At 38.5% G+C, this 25,123-nt stretch overlaps 1 protein-coding gene across 14 annotated transcripts in view; it reads left to right on the plus strand.

Annotated features, from left to right (window-relative positions):
- MATR3 (matrin 3) overlaps positions 1-25,123 on the plus strand; it is a 46,939-nt gene that overhangs the window by 4,785 nt on the left and 17,031 nt on the right. For 3 of the 14 annotated variants that reach the window (XM_082382039.1, XM_082382051.1, XM_082382050.1), the window contains exons 1-2: positions 12,391-12,546; positions 23,339-24,426. The exons of 1 other annotated variant lie outside the window; for it this stretch is intronic. In XM_082382039.1, coding sequence (XP_082238165.1) covers positions 23,515-24,426 — 912 coding nt within the window. In that variant the 5' untranslated portion in view covers positions 12,391-12,546; positions 23,339-23,514. Of the gene's footprint in view, positions 1-12,376; positions 12,547-12,567; positions 12,810-17,094; positions 17,164-23,338; positions 24,427-25,123 lie in introns of those variants that run through there. 10 more of the 14 variants (XM_082382046.1, XM_082382048.1, XM_082382049.1 and 7 more) reach the window with 10 other exon arrangements.

The following is a 25,123-nucleotide window of genomic DNA, read 5'->3' on the forward strand; positions in this document are numbered from 1 at the left end:
AACCTTTCAAAAACAGATGGCAGGGCAGAATTACCAAAGTCTGTTTTAAGGAATGAAATTCAGGCCTTGGGAGTTTACAGCTCATTTGTGACAGATTTAGGGCCAGTACTAACATGTGTCCCTGAAAATTTATGTTATCAATACCTTTGCCTTAGAGCAAGCTTTTACCATATGGTATTAAACTCCTTTTAGAGGACTGAGGTGACTTTAGTAAATTATCCAGTAGTAGGATAGTCCTTATTTCTTGTGTTTGGTGTTTGTTATATATACTTTTTGAATGGGTTACTTATAATTGTTCTCTTTTAACGTACACTAATGTACATCTAAAGAAGAGGCCCTAAGAAAGAATAGCAATCTGGTTTCCAGCAGAAGCTGATCACAAACTCAACCCTAGGTAGTGAAATAGAAATGGTCCCTAAGGAAAGAGGAAAATTTTATATATCATGAATAGCCAGGGTTTAAAATCTGAGATCTCAAGTTTCTCTGAGCATACAGATTGCTTTCCTGAGCATGGTAAAGCTACCCAGGTGCAGGGAGGGGCCCCTATGTTGCTACTTGAAAAGGGAAAATTCATTTGGTGTTTGTGCCTGTATTCAGTACCCCAGGAGGTTTCAGTGGCTTAATCATGCACATTAAAATAATTTAATGGGATTTCCTACTTGATAAGTGAAGTTAATTGGTCACCTACTACTCCCTGTCGGCTTGATTTCTTTTTTTTAAGATTTCCTATTGAGTCTAAGATGAAGTTACACATTTCAGAGTAGCTTTTTGTCCATTCCTTCTCTTTCGCCATCACCCTTTTCCCATGCTGCAATGAAAACTGAAATTGGACTGGCAGATATTGGTCTGTAAATATCCAAGCTGCCACCTCCTGCCATAGATAGCAGTTTGTAAACACAAGTGCCCCTTTTCATTGCTCTGCTCAAGTTTCAGGCCCTGTACTATATTAAGAGGGAAAATTAAAACAGGATGAGTAGGGGGCCCCAAGTATTGTAGTGCTATCCCTGGCACCTGTCAATTTATTTTCCTTCTTTCAGGGTTGAAAGAAACTTGTCAATGAACTTTTACATTGAAATTTTGGGTTATATCTCAAATTTTAATCAGGAAAACAAAACCCCAGAGGATAAATTCTGCAGGCCCCAAAGGGACATAAAAAGGTGCCTCAGTGCCTAGGAATTCACACAAAGGAAAACAACCTGGTAAGAGCAACTAATTAAGAACCTAAAACAGTGACAATGGCTCTTGTGAGTCTTGTTGCTTAATTAGGGCTTTATGAACAGCTCCAGTTAATGGACCTGTCAATATTCTCTTGGAAAACAATTTAACTGAATTAACAAATCAACTGTAATACTTAGAATGTCTGCTTAGCAACACCTTTCTCTTTATTGTTATTTAGGAACACTTTTAATGACCCAACATGCTAGGTGATATATTTGTCAATTTAGGATCCTAAGGCCTGGTTCAAAGGAGCCCCTGTTACTTTAGCTCTCCCTAATCTCCATTATAAGCCCTTTGGGGTGTGAGAACATTTTATACTGCTTTTTAAGGGTGACTTAACTGTTACCTGGGAAAGGGGTGATAAAATGGACCTTGAAATTTATTTCATTTTAGAATAGTTGTAGATTTACAACTATTTACAACTGTAGAAAAGTTGTGAAGCTGGTACAAAGAATTCACATGTAGCCTGCACCCAGGTTCTCCTAACGTTAACATCTTATATTAGTATAGTACATTTGTCACAATTAATAGGCTAATATTGGTACATTATTATTGACTAAAGTTCATGCTTTATTCACATTTCCTTAGTTTTCACCTAATGTCCTTTGTCTGTTCCAGGATCCCACTGAAGATATTGCATTTAGTTATCATGTCTCCTTAGGCTTCTCTTGGCTGTGACGGCTTCTTAGACTTTCCTTGTTTTTGATGACCTCAAGTTTTGAATAAGGCATTTTGTAGAAAGTTTCTCAATTAGTTTGAGTTATTCTCATAAGTAGGATTTTCTCATAATTAGGATTTAAAAATCTTAAGTGATTTTGAAAGGAAGACCACAGTACTATTCTCCCATATCAAGGGTACATACTATCAACATGACTTATTACTATTGATGTTAACCTTGATCACATGGCTGAGGTCATATTTTCAGGTATTTCCACTGTAAAGTTACCCCCTCTCCCCAGTGCTGTGCTCCTTGGAATGAAGTCACTGTGTGCAGCCCACACTTAAGAAGAGTGGAGTTGTGGTATTCTTTCTTTATAAATATATATATATTTATTGGAGTATAGTTGATTTACAATGTTTCTGCTGTACAGCAAAGTGAATCAGTTATACATATGTCCACAGAGTATTAAGTAGAGTTCCTTGTGCTATACAGTAGGTTCTTAGTTATCTATTTTATATATAGTAGTATGGAGTTGTGGTATTCTTAAGGGTGAAATGTTTACATCAGTTAATTGAAATTCTATAGAAAGTAATTGGTCTCTTCCCTCATTTATTAAATTTATTTCTACCTCTATGGACTCATGGATATTCGTTTTATGCTTTAGGAAATAATCCAGTAATAAACTTAATTTTGTTCAAAGTGCTGCATCTTTGGCCGCTGGCAGCTCTTACAGTTGGCTCCTGTGTCCCTTCAATATGCCGCCATCATTGTGCTGTTGTTTTTAAACACTTCTCACTTTATGGCATCATAAGATGCTCCAGGTTCATCTTATATCTTTCTTGTCCCAGAGTTAGCCATTTATCTAAGGAGTCATGGTTCCTTTATTGGAGAATGGTATTAAGGAACCAAGATCTGGGCGCTACATGTGCTCTAGATACTGAGGTATTTTTGCTTCTAGGTCCTGTCAGCTACATAGTGCTGCTGTGAACATTGGGGTTCTTGTATCTTTTCGTTTTATTTATTTATTTATTTTTTGGCTGCGTTGGGTCTTTGTTGCTGCACACAGGCTTTCTCTAGTTGCTGCGAGTGGGGGCTACTCTTCGTTGCGGTGTGCGGGCTTCAGTAGTTGTGGCGCGCAGGCTCAGTAGTTGTGGTGCATGGGCTTAGTTGCTCTGCAGCATGTGGGATCTTCGCAGACCAGGAATTGAACCCATGTCCCCTGCATTGACAGGTGGACTCTTAACCACTGCGCCACCAGGGAAGTCCCGCTTGTATCTTTTCAAATTAGAGTTTTCTCCGGATATGTGCCCAGGATTCCTGGATCATATGGCAACTCTAATTTTTTAAGGAACCTCCATACTGTTTTCCATAGTGGCTGCACTGATTTACATTCCCACCAACAGTGTAGGAGGGTTCCCTTTTCTCCACACACTCTCCAGCATTTGTTATCTGTAGGCTTTTTAATGATGGCCATTCTGACTGGTGGGAAGTGATACCTCATTGTAGTTTTGATTTGCATTTCTCTAATAATTAGTTATGTCAGGCATCTTCATGTTCTTATTGGCCATCTGTATGTCTTCTTTAGAGAAATGTCTTATCTAGGTCTTCTACCCAGTTTTTGATTGGGTTGTTTGTTTTTTTGATACTGAGTTGTACAAGCTGTTTGTATATTTTAGAAATTAAGCCCTTGTCCGTAGCATCATTTGCAAATATTTTTTCCTATTCTGTAGGTTGCCTTTTCATTTTGTTTATGGTTTCTTTTGTTGTGCAAAAGCTTAAAAGTTTGATTAGGTCCCATTTTTAAATTTTTGCTTTTATTTCTATTGCCTTGGGAGACTGACCTAAGAAAACACTGCTATGATTTATGAACAATCCATTTTTTAATACTCAACATGTCTTAGTCTATGGTCTTTGTTCTCTTTCATTTAGAATACTGGTTGAGGCTGTTGTCTTTTATAGTAGATGCTGTATTCCCCAAATGACTGATTATTTTTACCCTATGAGCTCACAGTAGAGGATGGGAATTTTGAATCAGCTGGTGGTAGAAGGGAGGAGCCAAGCCCAGGCCCTAGTGTACTAATGAATTGAAGGAAAGTAGAGATGTCCTCAAGGCACAGAGCCTGTGAGTTAGAATCTGGACTTCACCAGAATGGCAGATGGTAGAACTTCCTCTTCTTCCCCTCAGTTGTAATTCTCTAGAGGAGAACTCCAGGAGCTAATGGTTACAGTATGTTGACCACCCCAGGAGAGTTCTGTGCCAGCCTATGGCACAACCCCTACTCCCATGGCACTCTACCCTTTTCTACACTGGGCTTCCATTTCTTGCCCCCTGTATAGTAGGGCCCAATCATGATCTGTTCATCCAGGGGACTCTTCATATTTAGTTTCTCACATCCCTAACCTCCCTCTTATTTGTGTGTATAATATCTCCCGGGCTGAGTTAGAGGAAGATGAGTAAATAACCTATGCTATTTACTCATCTTGTCAGAAGACTAGTCATTTAACTCACCCTTTTTATGGCTTTACAGCTTTTATGAACTGAACTCTGCTAGACATTGGGGATACGTGATGAACAAGATACAGTCTAGCCCTCTCACGTTTACCACTCAGATTTCTTTCTGGACATGCTGGTTTCTTTCGGTCCTTTTGCGTCTAGGTCTCTGCACATGCTGTTTCCCTTTCCCATTCCATCTTCCTTTTCCACTTTGTCATTTCGGCTCAGGCAGCACTTCAGAAGAGAAGCCACCCTCCCTGACTGAGCACCCATTTTATGTGTCATTGCACCATGTTTTACCGTGGAGCTAGATAGCCCCATGCCGTGTAAGTCCTTTGAAAGATATTATTCACCAGTTTTTAGAGGTTTACCTCACTCCCATATAGCCAAGCAGCCTCAGTTCTACTGACAGCTGACTAAAGAACCTCAACTGGTAAATATTAGTATCAGTGTGTCATAAGGTACCCAATATAGAGTAAGGCCATAGGCATATCCTACTTTTTAACAATACCCCAGTAAGTAAGGATAATAACAGTGCTGGTTTGGTTTTGTTTAATTTTGAAAAGAAAAATCATGGAAACAAAGATGTTGGGTTTCCAAATCATTTGCTGGTGGACTCTAAAGATATAACAGTGCCTAACTATTTGAAACTAAATTTAGCTTCAAAGTGTTATATGAAAATAATGGAATTGCAGAGGATTTGTTGTTCAAATTTGAGACATCTTTTAACTAAAACGTGTGTGGCCTTTTAAACTTTCTTTGATAATCTGTAAGTGTCTTTATGTTGAAGAAAATTTTTGAAACATCTTTCTAAATTATAACTTATAGAACCTCTCTTACTAGCAGTCATTGCACTGACAAGTAGGTGCCAGGATAAAACTTATAACCAGATTTAAATGGATAATTTTAACATGTTTACTCTGGAGCTCTATAAAAGTGAATAATCTTTGATTCTATGGTTTTGTCATTTTAGAATATTTATGTAAATACACTTCAGGACATAGAATATGGAGAATATTTACTGCATGTTGACCATGGGCCAAAACTGCTAAAATCATTCTATACATCTCTTAATCCTCTCAGCAGCCCTACAAGGTACATGCTGTTATTTGCCCAAGGTCACACAGCTGGTCCAGGAACTATGGTGGTGGTCACTGAATCTGACTTCAAAGCTAGTGATTGGTTTGGGGCTTTCATGTATAGTTCCCTTCCAACTAATTCTCATAAATACCTTCAATCATCAACTTCATTCAGCCTAACAGAGACTCCTGGGTGCTATGAGAGGAAGTATGAAGTACATGGAGACTCCTTTTATTTAGTTTGTTTATTTATTTATTTATTTATTTATTGGCCGCACTGCGTGGCGTGTGGGATCTTAGTTCCCCGACCAGGGATCGAACCTGTGCTCCCTGCATAACCATTGGACTGCCAGGGAAGTCCCTAATGGAGACTCCTTTTAAAAGCAAGGGTAAAGGCTATGTCTGTATATGTTCTATGTATGTTATCAGCAAAAGAAAGCTTCCTCAAGCTACAGCAATAGTGGCCAAGATGCCGATGGCCTGAAACAAGGTATGTGGCATTTGTTATGTGTAAGAGACTAGAAGCAAGAAGAGAAGCATTTCAGTAGTCCCTGAAAGGTGTCACACATCCCCACCCCTAGCTTTGCTCTTTGGTAGGGTTTATCATATTTTATTAAAATTCTCCAGTGCCTGTGCTACTAAACTATGGGCTCAATGAGAGGGTCAGAATAAGAATTTCAAGACATTTAAAAATTCCTCAAGAATTTATGTCTTTAGAAGACGGGAGTTGGATTCTCTTTTCTGTTTCACATATATAGTGGAATATACCTGCTAAATTAGGGACATAAAGACCTTAATAGATAAACCATTATATAAAAATATAACATTATTCCTAGATTATTTTAAGAATACATCAAAAATATTTGCAATTAATTTATCTCAATAAAAGTTACATATTATCCCAACATGCTAAAATGGCATTTACTAAAATTGCTGAGAGTCAGGATTACAAGCCTGGTAAAATGTATCTTATTCTGAAAGCCTGTGTGATGCTTAACAGAGGAACCCTAGAACTGTTCCGATTAAAACAGAAAGCTTTGTTCAAGGGTACTATCAAAGGCAATTAGGTATGAGAAGAAAATGTATAAATGGGGAAAAAGGTAAAAATCAGTTGTAGATAATAAGTTTTCTTAAATGCTGTGAGTGTCAACTGAAAATGGTCCATTGAAGTAGCAAGTAATCAGTTTGAAGATAAACTGGAAGGAAGACAAAGCTAGGAATCATTAAGAAGACATGTGTAAGTTATATATGAAGAAAATGTTAAAATGACAAAAATGAGACCTTAAATGGAAGTCATACCATGTCCAATAAATCTCAACATAATAACTCTAAAGAAAAGTATAAGTTTATTAAAATCTCATTAAAAATAACAGGATAATTTTTGGAAGTAGACAAGTTGATTCTAATATTCATATGGGAAAACCATAATATTAAGAATTATTATGAGTAATATTAGAACTAGACTCATAAAGGAAAACTAGCTCTACCAGATGTTAAAATAATAAGACAGGGTGGGGACTTCCTTGGCGGTCCAAGGGTTTGATCCCTCGTCGAGGAACTAAGATCCTGCATGCTGCATGGTGCAGCCAAATAAAAAAGGGTGGTAAAAAAAAAAAAAAGGTGGTACTGGCACCTGAGTGGACTACTCTATGAATGGAACAATTTAAGGGAATACAAAAATAGATCCTGGGCTTCCCTGGTGGCGCAGTGGTTAAGAATCTGCCTGCCAATGCAGGGGACACGGGTTTGAGCCCTGGTCTGGGAAGGTCTCATAAGCCGCGGAGCAGCTGGGCCCGTGAGCCACAATTACTGAGCCTGCGCATCTGGAGCCTGTGCTCCGCAACAAGAGAGGCCGCGATAGGGAGAGGCCCACGCACTGCAATGAAGAGTGGCCCCCACTTGCCACAACTAGAGAAAGCCCTCGCACAGAAACGAAGACCCAACACAGCCATAAAAAAATTAATTAATTAATTAATTTTAAAAAAAAAGATCCTGGGCTTCCCTGGTGGCGCAGTGGCTGAGAATCTGCCTGCAGATGCAGGGGACACGGATTCGAGCCCTGGTCTGGGAAGATCCCACATGCAGTGGAGCACGTAGGCCCATGAGCCACAACTACTGAGCCTGCGCGTCTGGAGCCTGTGCTCCGCAACAAGAGAGGCCACAATAGTGAGAGGCCCATGCACCGTGATGAAGAGCGGCCCCTGCTTGCCGCAACTGGAGAAAGCCCTCGCATAGAAACGAAGACCCAACACAGCCAAAAATAAATAAATAAATTAATAATAATTAAAAATGAATACTTAAAAAGACTGGAAGATGTCTAGATTTTTAAAAATTTTGTATGGAAAAACAAACAACCAATAAAATGTTTGCCAAGAGTTAATTTTTCTTTAATACAGTCCCTATAAATTAAGAGGTAAAAGCTCAACAACCCGATAGGTAATGGCAAAAGATATAAACAGTTAAGTGATGCTTAACCCTAGTTAATGCAAGTAAAATCCATAGCTTAAATTCCATTTTCCAGCAATCAGATTTACAAATAGAATTTGATAAGTTATCAAAGGAATAATTAGTTCCAATTAAAATTCCAATATTTATGTTTATTAGAACATAGTTATGCTCGTTTATTGACCAATCGTGTCTGCTTTTGCACAAGTGCAGAGTACTTCTGACAGACTATGGGCCTTGAAGCCTAAAATGCCATTTGACACTACAGAAATTTTGCCTGACCACTGCTCTAGAACAGCACTGTATAATTAAAAGTTCTGCAATGACAGAAATTTTCTCCAAGCTGTCCACTAGTTAACTATAGATAGTAAGATTGAGAAAGTGAGTGTAGATTATGGCTGTTGTATAGTGACAGCGTAGGTTTAGAAAATGAGGGGTTTATTTTAAACTGCACATAGACGTTGACACGTATAGGGTAATATGTACATAAACTTTTGATTTTTGGCCACACCATGGGGTGTGCAGGATCTTAGTTCCCCCACCAGGGATCGAACCCATGCTCACTGCAGTGGAGGTGCCGCGTCCTAACCACTGGGCCGCCAGGGAGTTCCTGTACCTAAACTTTTTAATACTAATGCTTTGAATAGCAGAAAATAGGAAAATAAGACTTTGGTGTGTCACCACATTATAAACCACCTTAAAACTTAGTAGTTCGGGGCTTCCCTGGTGGTGCAGTGGTTAAGAATCCACCTGCCTATGCAGGGGACACAGGTTCGATCCCTGGTCTGGGAAGATAGATCACACCGCAACTAGGGAAAGCCTGCCCGCAGTAACGAAGACCCAATGCAGCCAAAAATTAAAAAAAAAAAAAAAATCTACTAAAAAAAAACCTTAGTAGTTCAAACAAGTATTAAAATCCTGTGGGTTAATTGGGCTCTGCTGGGTGGTTGTGTTGTTCCACATGGATTTGGCTGGGGCTACTTGCCATCTGGAGGCTTCACTTTGGCGGGCAGATGCCACTGGCTGTCACCTGGGAGCTCAGCTGGGGCTGTTGACTAAAGCACCTTGATTCTTTTGATGTGGTCTCACAGCATGGCACTTGACTTCCAAGTGGATGAAAGTAGATCTTAAAATCACTTCTGTGTTCTATTGTTAAAAGCCAATTACAGGGACTTCCCTGGTGGTGCAGTGGTTGGGAGTCCGCCTGCCAATGCAGGGGACACGGGTTCGATCCCTGGTCCAGGAGGATCCCACATGCCGTGGAGCAACTGGGCCCGTGTGCCACAACTACTGAGCCCACGTGCTGCAACTACTGAAGTCCCGCGCCTAGAGCCTGTGCTCCGCAACAAGAGAAGCCACTGCAATGAGAAGCCCCTGCTCGCCGCAACTAGAGAAAGCCCGCACGCAGCAACAAAGACCCAACACAGCTAAAAATAATGAATAAATAAATAAATTTTTTAAAAAAAGCCAATTACAGGGCCCTTACAGAGGGCAGGTAAGGGGGAAATTGATACTACTGTTTCATAAGTGCGGAAAAGGATTATTTGTGGCAATCTTTAATTCACCACAAGCATATATGTGTGTGTGTGTATATATATATAAATGTTTATGTTTATAGGAAATCCTTAAAATATACAAATGGTTGATAGTTGTTGCCTTTATGTAAGGGAGTAGTGGTTGGGGAAAACTCTTTGTTGTGTGCTTTGAATTTTATTATATGTATTCCTTATTCCAAAACTTTTTTTTTTAATTTATTCATTTATTTTTGCCCTCGCCGCTACATGGCTTGTGGGATCTCCCTGACCAGGGATTGAATCCAGGACCCCTGCAGTGGAAGTGTGGAGTCCTAACCACTGGACCACCAGGGAATTCCCCCAAAACCCTTTTTTAAGCCCACTTCCCCTCCCTTGCCACTGCTGAAAAAGAACCACTGGTTAACAGTTTTCTGTTTTTAAATAGCCTAAAGTATTGAAATGGCCTGGTTCCAGGGCATTAAATCTATTTAAAAAGTAGATGGTGGACTGCCAGGAGATTCTGAGACCACAGCTTTGCTGAAGGCAATCCAGTATAATGCTTTAAAGCTCTGGGTTTGGATTTATTTAGAACTGGAGTTCAAATCCTGGCTTTGTCACTCTTTAGCTATATGACCTTAGGCAGGCTTTCTTAATCTCTTACATAAAACAAGAGTAATGGTACTTTACTCTCAGAATTATAATGCATTATCAGCTACTTTGTGGTGTCAAAATATATGTCCTCAATCAATATGACTCTTCTGCTTAAAACTTTTAAAGGTATTCATTATTAGCTCAAATGTAGACTGTATCCTGGTGTTTAAAGCCTTATTCCAAACTTGTCACTTAGACATTTCAAAGTCTCAGCAGAAATACTTGCTTCGTAACCTCTTTATCATCCCTGGTGTACCACACCCACTGCCAAGAAACCCAAATGTGAATAGAGCTCTTGATCCATCTCTTCTCATAGCCAGGCCCACCTTGAGGCCAGACTCCTTGTCCAATCTTCATCAGACTGGGATCCTCAAGAGCTGGTAATTTGTCTTATTATCCATCATTATATACCCACCCTTGTACACTGTCTTTCATGAAATTGGCATTTGATGACTGAAATCTTGTATCAATTTGGTTTCCAATGTGTCTTTTTGCTGTTGACCCACTAAGCAGATCCTCAATAAATAATTACTCAATTGAAAAAGTCTGCCTTTCCTTCTTTGTACGACCACCAGATTGCATTAACAGCCTGTACAAAAGCATGGTAAGTGCATATCTGAACTAAGCATGCATTCATGTTTCTGTCTCCAGAGAAGCAGAGCCTCTTTTTTTCATCTAAGATCTGGGGAGAACATAAAGTGAAGTCTTATCCAAAATCAGTTGGAATCAAAGACTCACAGAGTAGAAAGCAGATCTGGTTTCAAGTGAAGGAGGACCCAAGATTCACTGAACATTTAGGATACTCCCAAATTTCATTCCAAAGTTAACTGTTTAGTGGGCTTAAGCCTTACTTATTCAGGGGAACCCCAGTTCTTGATGTATTCTACCAAATGCCCTCTCAAAGCCTGTAGAAAATCATGCAACATAATGGAGATGTGGGATTACAGTTGCACGCTTCACAACGGCTATTTAAAAATTTTCCTTCATGCAACTCTAGCCCTTTCCACAGATGGCTTAGTCACAGAAAATTGAAGTCACCTGACTATAATTCCTAATGAAAACTCGGCACCATCCTCTCCATACCGCCTGTTACAGTAAAGACATGTCTCCTTTCTTCAGATCCCATCCTTTGAGTAGTGTCCAATATGAATTATCCCTTCTCATCCTGTTTTTTTTTTTCAACCAATCCTTTCCTAAGATAACTCTTCTGCAGACATTTTAATTGTTCCCCAAATTCTCCCATAGTAAAACAAAAATCTTCCCCAACCCTGCTTTCTCCTCTCTTCATAGCCACTTTTTCTGCATTTGGTAGTTTCCCTCTTACAGCTTTCCATACACTCAGCAGCTCCTGACTGACTTCCTCTCCCACTTTACTGGAAGTCCACATTGCTACATCTTTTGTAGGTTTTTAGTCCTAGTGTTGACCTCTTGGTAGCATTTGACCCTGTTGATCATTTTGGCCTTTAAATACTTTGGCTGGGCTGTCAAGGCAGTACAATTTCTCTGCCTCCCTCCTCTTCGCTTTTTTCCCCTACCTCTACTCACTTGGTCTCTTTTGCCATTCAGCTCTACCTGATTGCTTTTTGTCCCAAACGATCTCTTCAACATTCTACAGGTCTCTGCTCTTCTCCATCTTTGCCCCCTCCACTATCTTCACAGTGGACCCAGAATGATTTTTCAAAGACACGACTCTGAGTTAGCATACTCAAGATTTTAAAATTTTCAGGGCTATTAATCTGACTTGTATTCACTAATTTACCTCAGGTGTCAGTTGACTGCCTGTCCCTCTGCGTTTAAACTTGAAACCCCAGGGAAATGGCCCTTTCCTCCGGCCTTATCTATACAATTTCTCAGGATTTCCACATGTGCTATATACTCCTTTGCTCATGGGGTACTTGAAGAGTGTTCTACGTTCAAATTCACCAAATGGCTGCGGCGGTCTTTTCAATAGCTGTCTTCCTCCTCAATGACCCTCTGCATGAAGTAACTGAAATCAGAAACCACTTAAAATGGTATCTGTCCCCACTTCCTGGCCCTAACTACGACCCCTCAGCAAATTATCAGAATACCAGAGAGGACAGAAATTGGGTCTAGGCCAGGGATTCCTGCGACTCGCTTCTAACGCATACTCTTTTTAAGTTTTGCACCAAGCAGTATGGGGGGAGTCGAGAAAAATCCTTTGTGGAGAATGGGACTCGAACACGTAAACTACGGCTCTCCATTTCCCGCCATAAGCGGGCTACAGGATTAGAGAACAACGACCACCGCTGAGGGCGCGAGCGACGTGCGCGCGCTGAGTAGGGGGAGGGGCAGAAAGGGACCGAGGTGGGTGGGGGCGAGCTCTCGCGAGAGTGGGTTTGTTCTTGGGCTGCAGCCGCTGCTGCCACCTCTTACAGCGCCGTTGCTGCGGGGGATTGTGGGAGCTTCAGCGTCCCGCTCGCTTGGAGAGAGGTACCTCTCCTCTTCCCTCTCTCTCTCCTTAAGGTAGGCGAGAAGCGGGTAAGAATCGGGGTGGGGTGGCCGGGGGCTCTCTGCGTCCGCCGGGAGGAGGCAGCGACGGCGACAGGGACCGCGGGGAGCCGGCGGCGCGCCTTTCTTGCTCGCTCCCGCTCGCCCGCTCTGCCTCCCTCCGCGCTGCGTATGTGAGCCGCCTGATCGGCGGCCGCCATGTTAGGAGCGCAGTGGCGGCGCAACCAGCCTTCTCGTGCGGCGGAGGTGAGCGGCCCCGGAGGGAGACACGCGGCCAGGCAAGGGCCCAGGGTGCGGCGGGAGAGTCGGGGGCGCACAGGGCAGCCGATCGGCCGAGCTTCCTGCGTCCTGGGCTTGCTGTGGGCGGGGGCGGGACGACGAGCCCGTTACACGCGGACTGCAGCGCTGAGGGGAAGGGAGGAGCGCTCGAGGCCTGAGGGACCGGCTTATCACAGGGGGCCTGCCGTTTGGGAAGGATAGTTAAGATAGGGCCAGCCCCAGATATATTCGCGCTTTTTTCCCTTTTGCGCCTGAAAATGTGACCCAAAATGGAGGATTTCGTAGACTCTGAAAAGCCTAGCCGTTTGAGCGGCGTTTTTTTTTCTGGTGTCGCGGCCTTCGCTCCTTTCGCCCATCGTTTCATAGCGCCCCCTAAGACTCCCCTGTCCCCTGCCCACACACAGGCGCGCGCGATTTTAGCCGGACCTCAGAAACAATTCCCCCCCACCCGCCATCGGGTAAAAATGGCCGAAAAATGAAACGTTAACGCTTGTTTCTCGTATTGCGTCGTGGATAAAGCCTTCTTCAGTGCGCTGCGAGGCAGGAGATTTGTTGTTTAGAGAGACATCTCACATTCCTTTTCCTCTTTATTAAAATACTATCAGTCTAGGGTTCTCTAGAGAGGATGGCGTGGTGTGGGGACCTTCCGGTTTCCAGACAAAGGGTTTAGAGTACCCTGGTGTAGTCGGGGCATCGTTGTTCTTTTCGTTGCCGGCGCTGTGCCATGTTCTGTGTTCTACAGGGACTTTTCCCATTTACGGCGGAGCAATATCTCCAGGTGTTTATCCTGCTCTGTGGCCCCATTCCGTGGCATAGGCTTATTGGATCAGTTACAGTTTTCCAGCGAGATATTTCTAGAACAGTTATGGCGATTCCGAAATTCTAGTCTTTCAGGCGCGCTGGAATAGTGTGCGAGTCGATTTCCTAGGTCGTAGTCATGAGATTTTGCATTGATGCTGCGTTCTGCGTGTTGAACAGAGTTTGGTTTAATATTTTTAGATAGTCGACAAAACAGTTTTCTCCCAGGTAAATTTAAACAGCTGTACTCTGCGGGCAAAAATTATATTTTAGGCTATTTTTATACATGTTCAAAATAAAATTTCCTTTTAAAAAACTAAATGGTTCAGTCACCTACGGAGTCTCGACATAATTGTTTCATGTTAGTATTGTTGTGGAAATCAAGAAGGCGGGGAGGACAGATTTTTGTTGCAAAAAACGCTGTGTGACTTTTATACTTAACTAAACTTAAAATTAAACACGATTGAAGTACTACACGAAGGTTCTTCTGGTTGGTTATGTAAATAAGACTTGGAAAAGAGATTGTTAGCCAGAAGCGTTTGTGTTGAAAGTGCCTTAAATTGGCATTTCTTCCTTTTACGTGATATGTTGATAACGTTAGCGTATACTTTACCCAGAGAGGAAGTTTTCACATTATCATCTTTACACATCTCCCTTCTCAGCTTTGTGTAAGTGGAGTTGCTTTTACGTAGCATTTTGAGCTAATTAATTCAGAAGGATTTAACCACCCTTGACCTTAAAACATTGTGTATGTTAAAGGAGTCTTCAAACATACTAATTCTACTAATGCTTTTAGGGAAGTGTAAACGCCAAGTATTATTACAAGTCAATGATATTTAAACAAATTTTAACAACTGAAGAATGCAAAGAAAATGTCTTACATAATTTAAGAAATAACAGGTAGTTCAAATTCCTAATGTTATAGACGAGAGAATTAAACCCCAAGGAAGTCGTTGTTATGTAGTTAACCAATGGCAGTGATGCCACTGTGTTCTAGAACGCTTGCATTTTGATTGGATACTTGATTCAGGCTCTGCATGTTATAATAAATAGGCTTAAAAATGGAAGAACTATACTTACAGGAAGTTATCCTGTAAATAAGGGAATAATGTGTCAAAGATTGGTGTACATAAATGTTAATGTTGGTTATTAAGCATATTAAAAATCCAGAAGATAAAACATTTGGAGATCTACTAATTGTAGTGTGGCCATCAAGTGGTAATCTATACAGCTATTTAGAAGTGTTTTAAGAGGGGAGTAGTGATGGGGAAATTATAGTGGAATATAGTACTCATTGGGAAGAAAGTGTAATAAAACTCCACTAATACCGAATTTGATGATTTTTTGTTGTTGTTGTTTCAAGGAACATATAAATAAGCATAAAAATAGAGATATACCCAAAATTTTGGCTCTGGATGTTGGCATTGTGGGTCATTTGTATTTCCTTTTTTTTTCTGAAATATCCAGAAGACGTTATACTTACTTTTGTAATGAGGAAAAATGAAACATTTTTTGTAAATGCTAGAACTGCTGAAAAGACTATCTCATGTTTTGTTTTTTTAGAATCTCATGTATTTTTGAGGGGAATTGAGATAGAAATGAGCCAGCTTCTTGAAATCAAGTGCAGAGTGTTCAAAAGTGACAGAAAGAAGTGCTTGTGTAAGATACTCTTGTTATGTATGTACAAACAGAAATCTGAAGACATTCTTATGTAAAATTACTATTAGGACTAATAATTAGATTATGATATGAACTGCAGCCATTAGCTGTTTTTAAATGATCAAAACTAGAGAATTGGGTAATGGTCTGTTAGGTGGTGTTCTTAGCAGATCTTCTAATTAAAAGCCTGTGCTTTGTTTTTATATACCTCTCTTAGTTAGAATCGCATTAAAATTGTACCACACTGTGGCAACAGGTTCTAAGTATACTTGCCTGACTTAAGGTTTGGGATGGACTATACTAAATTCATTGTGGGTGAGGTGGAAGGGTTGTAGACAGTGTAGTTTTGCAATTTTTTATATATGTGGTTATTCCATGGTTAACACTGTCCAGGAAATTGCTTTAATTTAAAATTCCTAGGTATGTAGTGGGTCTTCTCATTGGACCATTAGGATCAAGGGTTGTGACATGCTTGTTAAAAGGTTTATAGGTAGAAAAGCTGTTTAGTGGATAAAGGCAGAGTAGAGAGAAACCAGTGGATTGAGAGGACTTTGGATATGTAGCCTTTAAAGTACTTTAGCTTTTGACTTACCGCAGATGATATTGACTGTAAGCTTAAATATAAACTGTAATACAGTAGAATTTATATGATAAATGCTGTGCTATCTTTCCTCACCTGAATATAATTTATTACTGTGGCAGGTCTGAATAGATGCAGTACCTTTGATGTGTTGCAGCCTTTGTGTGATTTTCCAGTTGTAGGTCAAGCCTTAATGTCTGTATAAAGGCTCAGGAGTTGCTGAAATTAAAATTTACATGAAGTAGCAATGAAAGCTTATGTACAATTCTTTTTAATTAAAATTTTTTTAACTTAAAATTTTTAATTATTAAAGATTTTAAAACTGTTCCAAAGCTTAAGGCTAATTGATATAAAATACTTGGTTTTTTTCTGGAAACTGTTTTAAATAGCAAATCTCTGCCTTCCTTTTGTAGAATACCAATAGCCTGTGGTTGTTGGTACCTGTCAGAACAGGTTAGTAGGAAAACAAAGAGGGTTCCCGTGGTGGGGGGGGGGGTGGGATGATAGGTCTTCCCAGCTCTTGCTGTTGGATATGCTGCTGGATAAGAAGAGCTAAGAGGGGGGAAATGCCTGTAGTTGATGTCATAGTTAGCAGTAAATGCAAATATGGAAAGTAATCTGTTGATACTAGAGTCTCAGTAGGATCTTTGATTTGTAGTATCATAGATTGTTAAATAGACAACTTTCTGGTCTTTAAAGGTGATGTGTATGGTGTTTTTTTTTCCTCTGTGGGAATTTCTAGGATATTAAACATTTCCCTTTGTTATAGTCACTGATAGAAGAGCTTATACCATATGTGAAAGTTTAAAGTCAAGTGTTTGAACACCTGAATCACACAGTAGGTGGGAAAGGAACAGTAATAGCAAAGAAATACAAACCTTTGTACTTAAAATATTCTTGGGACTTCCCTGGCGGTCCAGTGGTTAAGACTTCGCCTTCCAATGCAGGGGGTGCGGCTTCAATCCCTGGTGGGGGAGCTAAGATCCCACGTGCCCCGCCCCCCCCCCCCCCCCCCGCCAGGGGCCAAAAAACCAAAACAGAAGCAATATTGTAACAAATTCAATAAAGACTTTAAAAATGGTTCACATCAAAAAGTAAAAAAATCTTTTCTAGCTGTGGAAAGACGTGGAACAACAACAATTTTAATGCTTAGTTATGTTTCCTTGTGTGGGCTGTGATATTCTGGGAAAGCAGAATGGACGAGGGAACTTTACACTTAAGCATCAGGAGACCGAGAAATATCCATAACAGCGTTCTTGGTAATGACAGGAAGTTGGAAACAGTCTAAATGTTCATCATCTGCAAAACAGATAAGTGTACGTGCCATAATGGTATCTATATTGCAGTGAAAATGTAGATGTAATTCATGTGTAAATCAGTTTTAAAAAGTAAGCAATACATACATTTTAAGCCAATTTGTATAAAATTCAGAAATGCAAAGTTAACACTTTTAAAAAAGATATATGTCTATTAAGTGGTAAGACTTAAGAGACTGCAGAAGGGGAGGAGGAATCACTGGAAATTGGTAGGTAGACGGTATCTAAGGTTTTGTTAACATTGTTTCTGAACCTTGGTGTTTATATACACTGGTTTGTATAATGTGTGATATAAAGGGGGTGGTGCTGGGCCTTAAGAGAATTACTAGTATTAAATGGAGAACGGAGAGACACATTCCAGCTAATAATTGTATTTGAGTGTGGACTTCATGTGGTAAGTAGTAGAGAATTGTGTGTGTGTGTTTATTTATTATTTATTTATTGGCTGCTTTGGGTCTTCGTTGCTGTGCGTGGGCTTTTGGGGGCTACTCTTTGTTGCAGTGCCTGGGCTTCTCTCGCTGTGGCTTCTCTTGTTGAGGAGCACGGGCTCTAGGCGCGCAGGCTCAGTAGTTGTCGCTTGCGGGCTTAGTTGCTCCGCGGCGCGAGTAGTATATTTTTGAAGAGAGTAAAATAATGAGTGATATTTTAGGAGGCTTATATTGAAACCTGTGAACCTGGATCCAATACACTGGATGCCATCTGGAAGGCAAGAGGACAGAGTATCTCCAGTAAGGTTATGGCAGAGGAGATAGAGAGTTATGGACTGCATTTCTGAAGGATGAGAAGGTAATTTAAAGGTAGATTGGAAATGGAATGAAGAAGGAAGAGGTTTAATTTGTTTACTTTCACTAGAATCCACTTCTCTTCTTCAGTCTTACTTGTCTAGGTTACTGCCAGTCTTTAAATCTGGTCTTTTAAAGCAGACTTCTGGTTCAGGAACAAAGTTCAGATTTTAAATCTGACTTCAAATAGAAAGGGATGAGACATGATAGTATAGTTGATATATGAAATAGTGCAGTGAAAGTGAAAGGTGTTTATGTCTCTGGGCCAGTCCTTTTACTTCTAGTTTCTCATTGGTTGTGAGGATCAGATTGCATAAAGTAGATGATCACTATGGTGCTTACCATGTACCAAGTCTTATGAAATGGGTGTTATTTTTATTCCCATTTTACATACCAGGGAACAAACACAGAGATGTTAAGTAATTTGCCCAAGGTCACACAGCTATTTTGTAGTAGAACTGGGATTCAAATCCAGGCATTTGGGCTCTAAAAATCTCAGTTTATATCAAATCAGAGAGTTGTACAAATGTTTGTGGAAACCAAGAGCAGTAGATCATAAAGTTGTGAGTGGAGGGGGAACATCTTAAGAGTGCAGAATGGTGCCTTGAGAAAAACCACAAATTTTGCTTTGAAGTAGAGAGGAGAGTTAGCCAAGTTAGTGTCTTAGGTCAAATCAAGAGTCAAAATTGCCTGTTAAATGGAATAATTTTCTTTCCTGTAGTATGAATTTACTTCATTAGTTTTCTCTATTGCTTAATCTGAAAATGTTTAATGTCTAGTTGATAAAGTCACTAGGAAAAAAATTTAAACCTAGGAAGAAGAAAAATGTTCCAAGTCTGAATAATAGGAATCCTTTCTGTGGATTACCGTGAAGATTTCTATTTTAGCAGATGAAGGTACTGTGTTAGCCTAAGGATCAAGAAGTGGGCTAGAAGTTGAATCCAGGTCTGTGATTGGATTAACACCAACAGTCTTAAAGCATTTAAAAATAATACTTGTTTTTCAGTCTTCCTGGGCACGACACTTTATATGGTTTTATCTTTATTGTGCGCTGAGGTACATATTGCTTTATACAAAACTGAAATTAATAGAGCCGGGTAAGCAACAAGGATATACGGTATAGCACAAGGAATAATAGCTGTTATCTTGTAATAACTTACAGTGGAGTATAATATGCAAAAATACTGAATCACTATGCTGTACACCTGAAACTAATATAGTATTGTAAATCAACTATACTTCAATTAAAAAAAGAATCTGGGACAGTATTTCCTAGGGGGTTTACTATTTAAATTAATTAGTTTTTTAAAAAACTTAAGTCACTTAAAGGCATGCCATACTGAAATGAGATTATGGCACTGAAGAACACAGACTAAAATATAAGTTTTTAAAGTGGCTCAAGCTCAGTATATAAAATTGAATAGTTCCTCAGATAACAATCTTTTTAAAAAATCAAACCGTTAAATGAAATACAAGTTGTAAACATATATTGGGAAAACATATAGTGACATAAGCTAATGTGAAAATGAAAATTTACTTAACACTCTAAAATGGAAACTATGTTGATAAGTTATTTATAAAGCCATTATAAATTTAATAAATGAGAAACTTTAAGGAATAATTAACCTAACCCTGTATTTTAATTGGAAATGAGTCAGTTGCTTGCTTTAAAAGTTCTGAGCAGAGTAGTCAATGCTTTAAATTACTAATAGTGAACTATCCCTGCCATCTGTTGGTGAAATGGTTAGGACATTCTTACTGTATTGGTATTGTTGGTTGCTACGTGTATTTGGCATATTTTCGCATGAATAAGTTAAATCACAAGGGTGTTTGACCTTGATAGAACTTGGAAAATCTGAAAATTTCTTACAGCCTTTTGTGTTCTTAATTCAGATGGGGAAAATACTGTAAGAAACTATTGTTTTTTAGCTGTTTGTTAAATTTTTATGTGAGATTAAAGGGTTATTACGAATTTTTATATGAGATTAAAGGGTTATTATAAGTGGTTATTTCTTTCCTGAGCATCTCTACAAGGCTTTATGATTATACCATCTTAAAATTAGTTGTTTTTAAGAAGTGATTATTTCACACAATTGTAAACATAGTCAAAGATCCATATGATGGTATTAGATATCTTTAAAACATAGCATTTTTAAATTTAGAAGCTGAAGATTTTTTTCTATAATGTCTTTTAAAGAAGTAAAGTCTGCTTATGGTCATTTCACTTCCTGCTAAATAATCCTCTGAAAGAATGAATATGTAATAGGACTAATAGGTAATCTTTATTTTACAAAGGAAATCGAAATATGGAACAACTATTTGTTTTCTCCATGAACTTTCTGGATGTGTTAAGCTTTCATTTGTTTTCTGAAATATTTTAGTTTTCCATTTTTTTTAATTGTTGAAAAAAATAAATCCAATAAAGAGTATCAGATAGTAGTATTCATGGAATGTGGAGGTTGAATATGATTAACTGAAGCTTATTTCTTAACCATACATACAGATACTTGTTCAGCTGTTGAAGGTGAAGCTAACATCTTTAGTAGCACTTATATCATGAACTAGGTTTAAGTTCCAGGTTAATAATTTAGAATTGTGTATTAAAATGAGCTTTAAATCTGTTCATTGAGAATTTGAATATCAGATTGTAGTTAAATGGCATTTGTAAAGCAAGCCTAATTAGTCATTCTTTTTCTGATGTTTTCTGGTTGGGGGTGGTGTGGAGGTACTTTCTCTTTTGGAAGTGAAAGATTTTGCATTAATGGGCATTTAGAATTTATTGTATAAAGAATTTAAGTGGGTAAATTAGATTTTGATATTACATTCTAGGTTAGTTATCTCGAAGTATTTTCAAGCTTTATTAATCTCTATGAAAAGGCAATTTTATATAATGATGGGAAAAAAATACAGTAAAAGAAGCTAATCTTTTTAAAACATCTTGGTAACTTAGTAAACCTCTCAGTATTGTGCTAACTTTCATAGGCAGTAGGTCTTGCTTAAAGGAGCCTTTTAAAGTGACTTGTTCGTCTTACGTTCACCATTGACCAAAGATCTAAATGAACTTTTTATAAATGTTCTTGCACCAGTGCCATCTTGTCTGATTTCTCTTAATTTCTTTGTTCTAATAAAAGATTTTAAAAACTTTGTTTCAATCAGAAGTCTGACTTAAGTTCTTTTTCAGTAATGCTACTCTCATTGTGTGGGACTGCATTTTAAGTTGAAACTCTGAGTCACAAAAATATTGTTAGTCTTAACAATTACAAGTTGTCATGGGATTTACATGGTTTGTCTTGCCCTTTTTCTTAGTTTTTCTGACATCCATTTTCTGTTTGTCTTAAGGTTATCACCTTTTACCTTTACTTCTCTTAACCTTTCCTTTTTGCAGATCCGCCATTTTCATATATGCTACAAAGAAAAATAATTCTGTAATGCAACGATCATTTATTTCCCTTAAAATATGATCAATTTTAAAAAATTACATATGATCATAATGCCGCAGTATAATTTCCCTAAGGTAAAGAGTAGTTCTTTCAAAAGACTGGCTTTTCAAAGTACAAAGCTTTGGCTCTCAAATGAAGGGCAAAGCTGCAATTAATAGTAACCTCGATACTTTAAATTTTTGATTTCGAAAAACCCTCTTAATGGTATTGATTTTTTTCTTTTTTTTAACAAAGTATACATGAAAACTTAGAGGGTCCTACCAATGTTTACACAATATTTCAACCGGCATTCTGTATGGCATTTAAAAGTCATATCAAAGAAACCTTCATCCAATGATGTACACTTAACTCTTGTCTTTATTAATCTTAAGGCCTAAGTAGTTTACATAATGGATCTCATCTAGAACTAGTTTCTTTAGTGTCTTTTCTCAAATTCGTCTTTCTTGGTGTGCAAAAACATCTTCTGTACTTCCAGTCACCTCTGATAGCATTTCTATGTCTTTTTAACTTTGTTACATCTTTTTGTAAAATCTAACTTAAGTCTTGCCTGCAACTTTTTTTTATACTTCTTCTACCACTGTTTTCATCCAGTGTTTCCTTACTTTAATCTGTCATTGGTGGAATTGGTCCCATAATAGACTTGTAACTATTGAATATTGCCTGGTTTTTGCATTAATAAAGTGTAATATTTTAAACTAACAGTACTTAGGGTTATGGGTGATGAAATGTATTAAAGTTAACTGAGCAATGCCTTCTAGTAGAATTATGTAGCAAACAATTTAAGACTTATCAACCTCTGTATGTAATTGTGATTATAAAATTGTTTCATCAAGGACATTTATTGTGTATATCATTTAACTGATACTTTATGAGCTCACACAAATGCTTTCCAAATTCTTATGTAACAATTTCTGAGGTAAAATAACAATTTAAGAAAGAAAATGAAAATAATTTCATTATTTTCACGTCTTGGAGGAAACACATCTTGGAGGATCGCATTCAGAATTTAAATTTTCCAGGTGATTGGGCTATTCTTGTGAAAGAATCTGTGTTTATAGAAATCTGTGTAAGCAAGATCTCATTTTCATTTTCACCTGTTTTGAGCTCTAGGGGTGCTGTGGCCTTGAGCATTAAGTGAATGTCGATGGCTGCTACCTTGGGGAGTTTCACTTCTTTAAATCACCTATACTTCCTGTACCTGGGTTTTTTCTTGGGAGGTCTCCTATTTCTGTACTGCGCATATTTAGTTCTCCTTACCTTTTAAGATTAGAGATGAAATAAGCAACTGCCTGATATAGGATGGACAGTAAGAAGGCAGTTAATTATTTGGCTTAAATTTGTGCAGAAATCCTTAAACTGTAGGAAGTCCCTTATTTTTCTTCACATCTGTCTTTACCTCAATTTGATTTTGCTGCATAAAGGTCTCAGCTATTGTGTTTGATCTTAGATCTTATACTAGGTACTTGACACCTAAGCTTCGTTTACTTGTGGTTTTACTTGGTTCTTTCTGATAGTGTTAATAGGTCTCATTTTCTAAAACAGAATACAACTGATTCATCTTTGACTTGCTGACCTTGATTTTTTGTTTTTAGTCTTCTGGAACTTAAGCATCATACTATAGGGTGTATTTTTATTCTTCTAAAAGAAGAGACCCATCTATATATTTTTATTGAAATTTTGATGTATCCAGACATCTAACCCTTCAATTGAAATGTTTTTAAATTCAGTATGAAATTCCCTTTAATAGTTAAACTTTATCATGAAAGACTACTTTTTAAATATCTATATGCAGGCTCTGCATACATCTGAAATCTGTTTAAGTTATGTAATTCTTTGTAAGTTTGAGATCTTAAATGTTTTTTTTTTTAATCAACATGATGCATAAGTTTTTTTTCTAAAAAAACGGCATCTACTTAAAGGGATTTATGACTAAAATTGCTTATTTTTCTACAGAGTTGTCTGCTGGTTCTCAGCTTGAAGAAGATTCTACAGTCCTTATTGATCCTTTTTCTTGGCGTTACCATTTTTTGAAGCAAAGTTAACCTAGTTTTCTAGTTTGAGCTTTCTTTTTGGCCATCTTCTAAAAAAATTTTTTTTAATCTATAAACTAGACAAGAGATAGTTCTACAATGTCCAAGTCATTCCAGCAGTCATCTCTCGGTAGGGACTCGCAGGGTCATGGGCGTGACCTGTCTGCAGCAGGAATAGGCCTTCTTGCTGCTGCTACCCAGTCTTTAAGTATGCCAGCATCTCTTGGAAGGATGAACCAGGGTACTGCACGCCTTGCTAGTTTAATGAATCTTGGAATGAGTTCTTCATTGAATCAACAAGGAGCTCATAGTGCACTGTCTTCTGCTAGTACTTCTTCCCATAATTTGCAGTCTATATTTAACATTGGAAGTAGAGGTCCACTCCCTTTGTCTTCTCAACACCGTGGAGATGCAGACCAGGCCAGTAACATTTTGGCCAGCTTTGGTCTGTCTGCTAGAGACTTAGATGAACTGAGTCGTTATCCAGAGGACAAGATTACTCCTGAGAACTTGCCCCAAATCCTTCTACAGCTTAAAAGAAGGAGAACTGAAGAAGGCCCTACATTGAGTTATGGTAGAGATGGCAGATCTGCTACACGGGAGCCACCATACAGAGTACCTAGGGACGATTGGGAAGAAAAGAGGCACTTTAGAAGAGATAGTTTTGATGATCGTGGTCCTAGTCTCAACCCAGTGCTTGATTATGACCATGGAAGTCGTTCTCAAGAATCTGGTTATTATGACAGAATGGATTATGAAGATGACAGATTAAGAGATGGAGAAAGGTGTAGGGATGATTCTTTTTTTGGTGAGACCTCGCATAACTATCATAAATTTGACAGTGAGTATGAGAGAATGGGACGTGGTCCTGGCCCCTTACAAGAGAGATCTCTCTTTGAGAAAAAGAGGGGCGCTCCTCCAAGTAGCAATATTGAAGACTTCCATGGACTCTTACCGAAGGGTTATCCCCATCTGTGCTCTATATGTGATTTGCCAGTTCATTCTAATAAGGTGAGTTAATGCAACAGATACTTCTAATTTCTTTTACGTTGTAGTGCCTATTCTGTATTTACCTATATCTTTTACTCTAATTCTGTAGTCTGGTGACATTGAGTTGATCAAGAATTTTTATACTTTTGAGAACACTTACTTTATTTCGAAGGTAATTGTTTTTGAGCATTTTAAACCAGGGCTTTACATTAATACAATCTGCCTAGATTACTTCTGGCCACAAAGCTGTCATCCACTGGGATTATCTTGTTGGTTTTTGGCATCAATATGTTCTTCTTAATCGTATATTTAAGCAGGTTTTTTGTCTGCTTTGTTGAATTGTTTTAAGTATTTTTTTTTTTTTTTGCAGTCAATGTGCTCTGCCATTCAGGATGCTAGATAATCAGCTCTCCATCTGTCTTAATTACTGATTCGTATGTAGTAAAGATGTATTCTTGAACAATTCTCTTTTTTTCCTTATCTGTGGCTACAGGGAAAGAGTTAATGTAGAGCCCTGGTGTTTGTTTCAGTATATTTCATATTTTAGATTAGTTCATTCTTCCTTTTTTAATTTCCCTTTAACACAAACTCTCATGCTATAACTGAAATTTTTTCATCATTTTTTTTCTCCTTTTCCACAACTTTCTTAAACATACTTCAAAACTCACTTTTTATTATCCCATATTGCATCTATCCCTTTAGAGACTTGGGAAAATCA

Source organism: Balaenoptera borealis (assembly GCF_965194805.1).
Source record: "Balaenoptera borealis genome assembly, chromosome: 2".
Taxonomy (NCBI): Eukaryota; Metazoa; Chordata; class Mammalia; order Artiodactyla; family Balaenopteridae; genus Balaenoptera; species Balaenoptera borealis.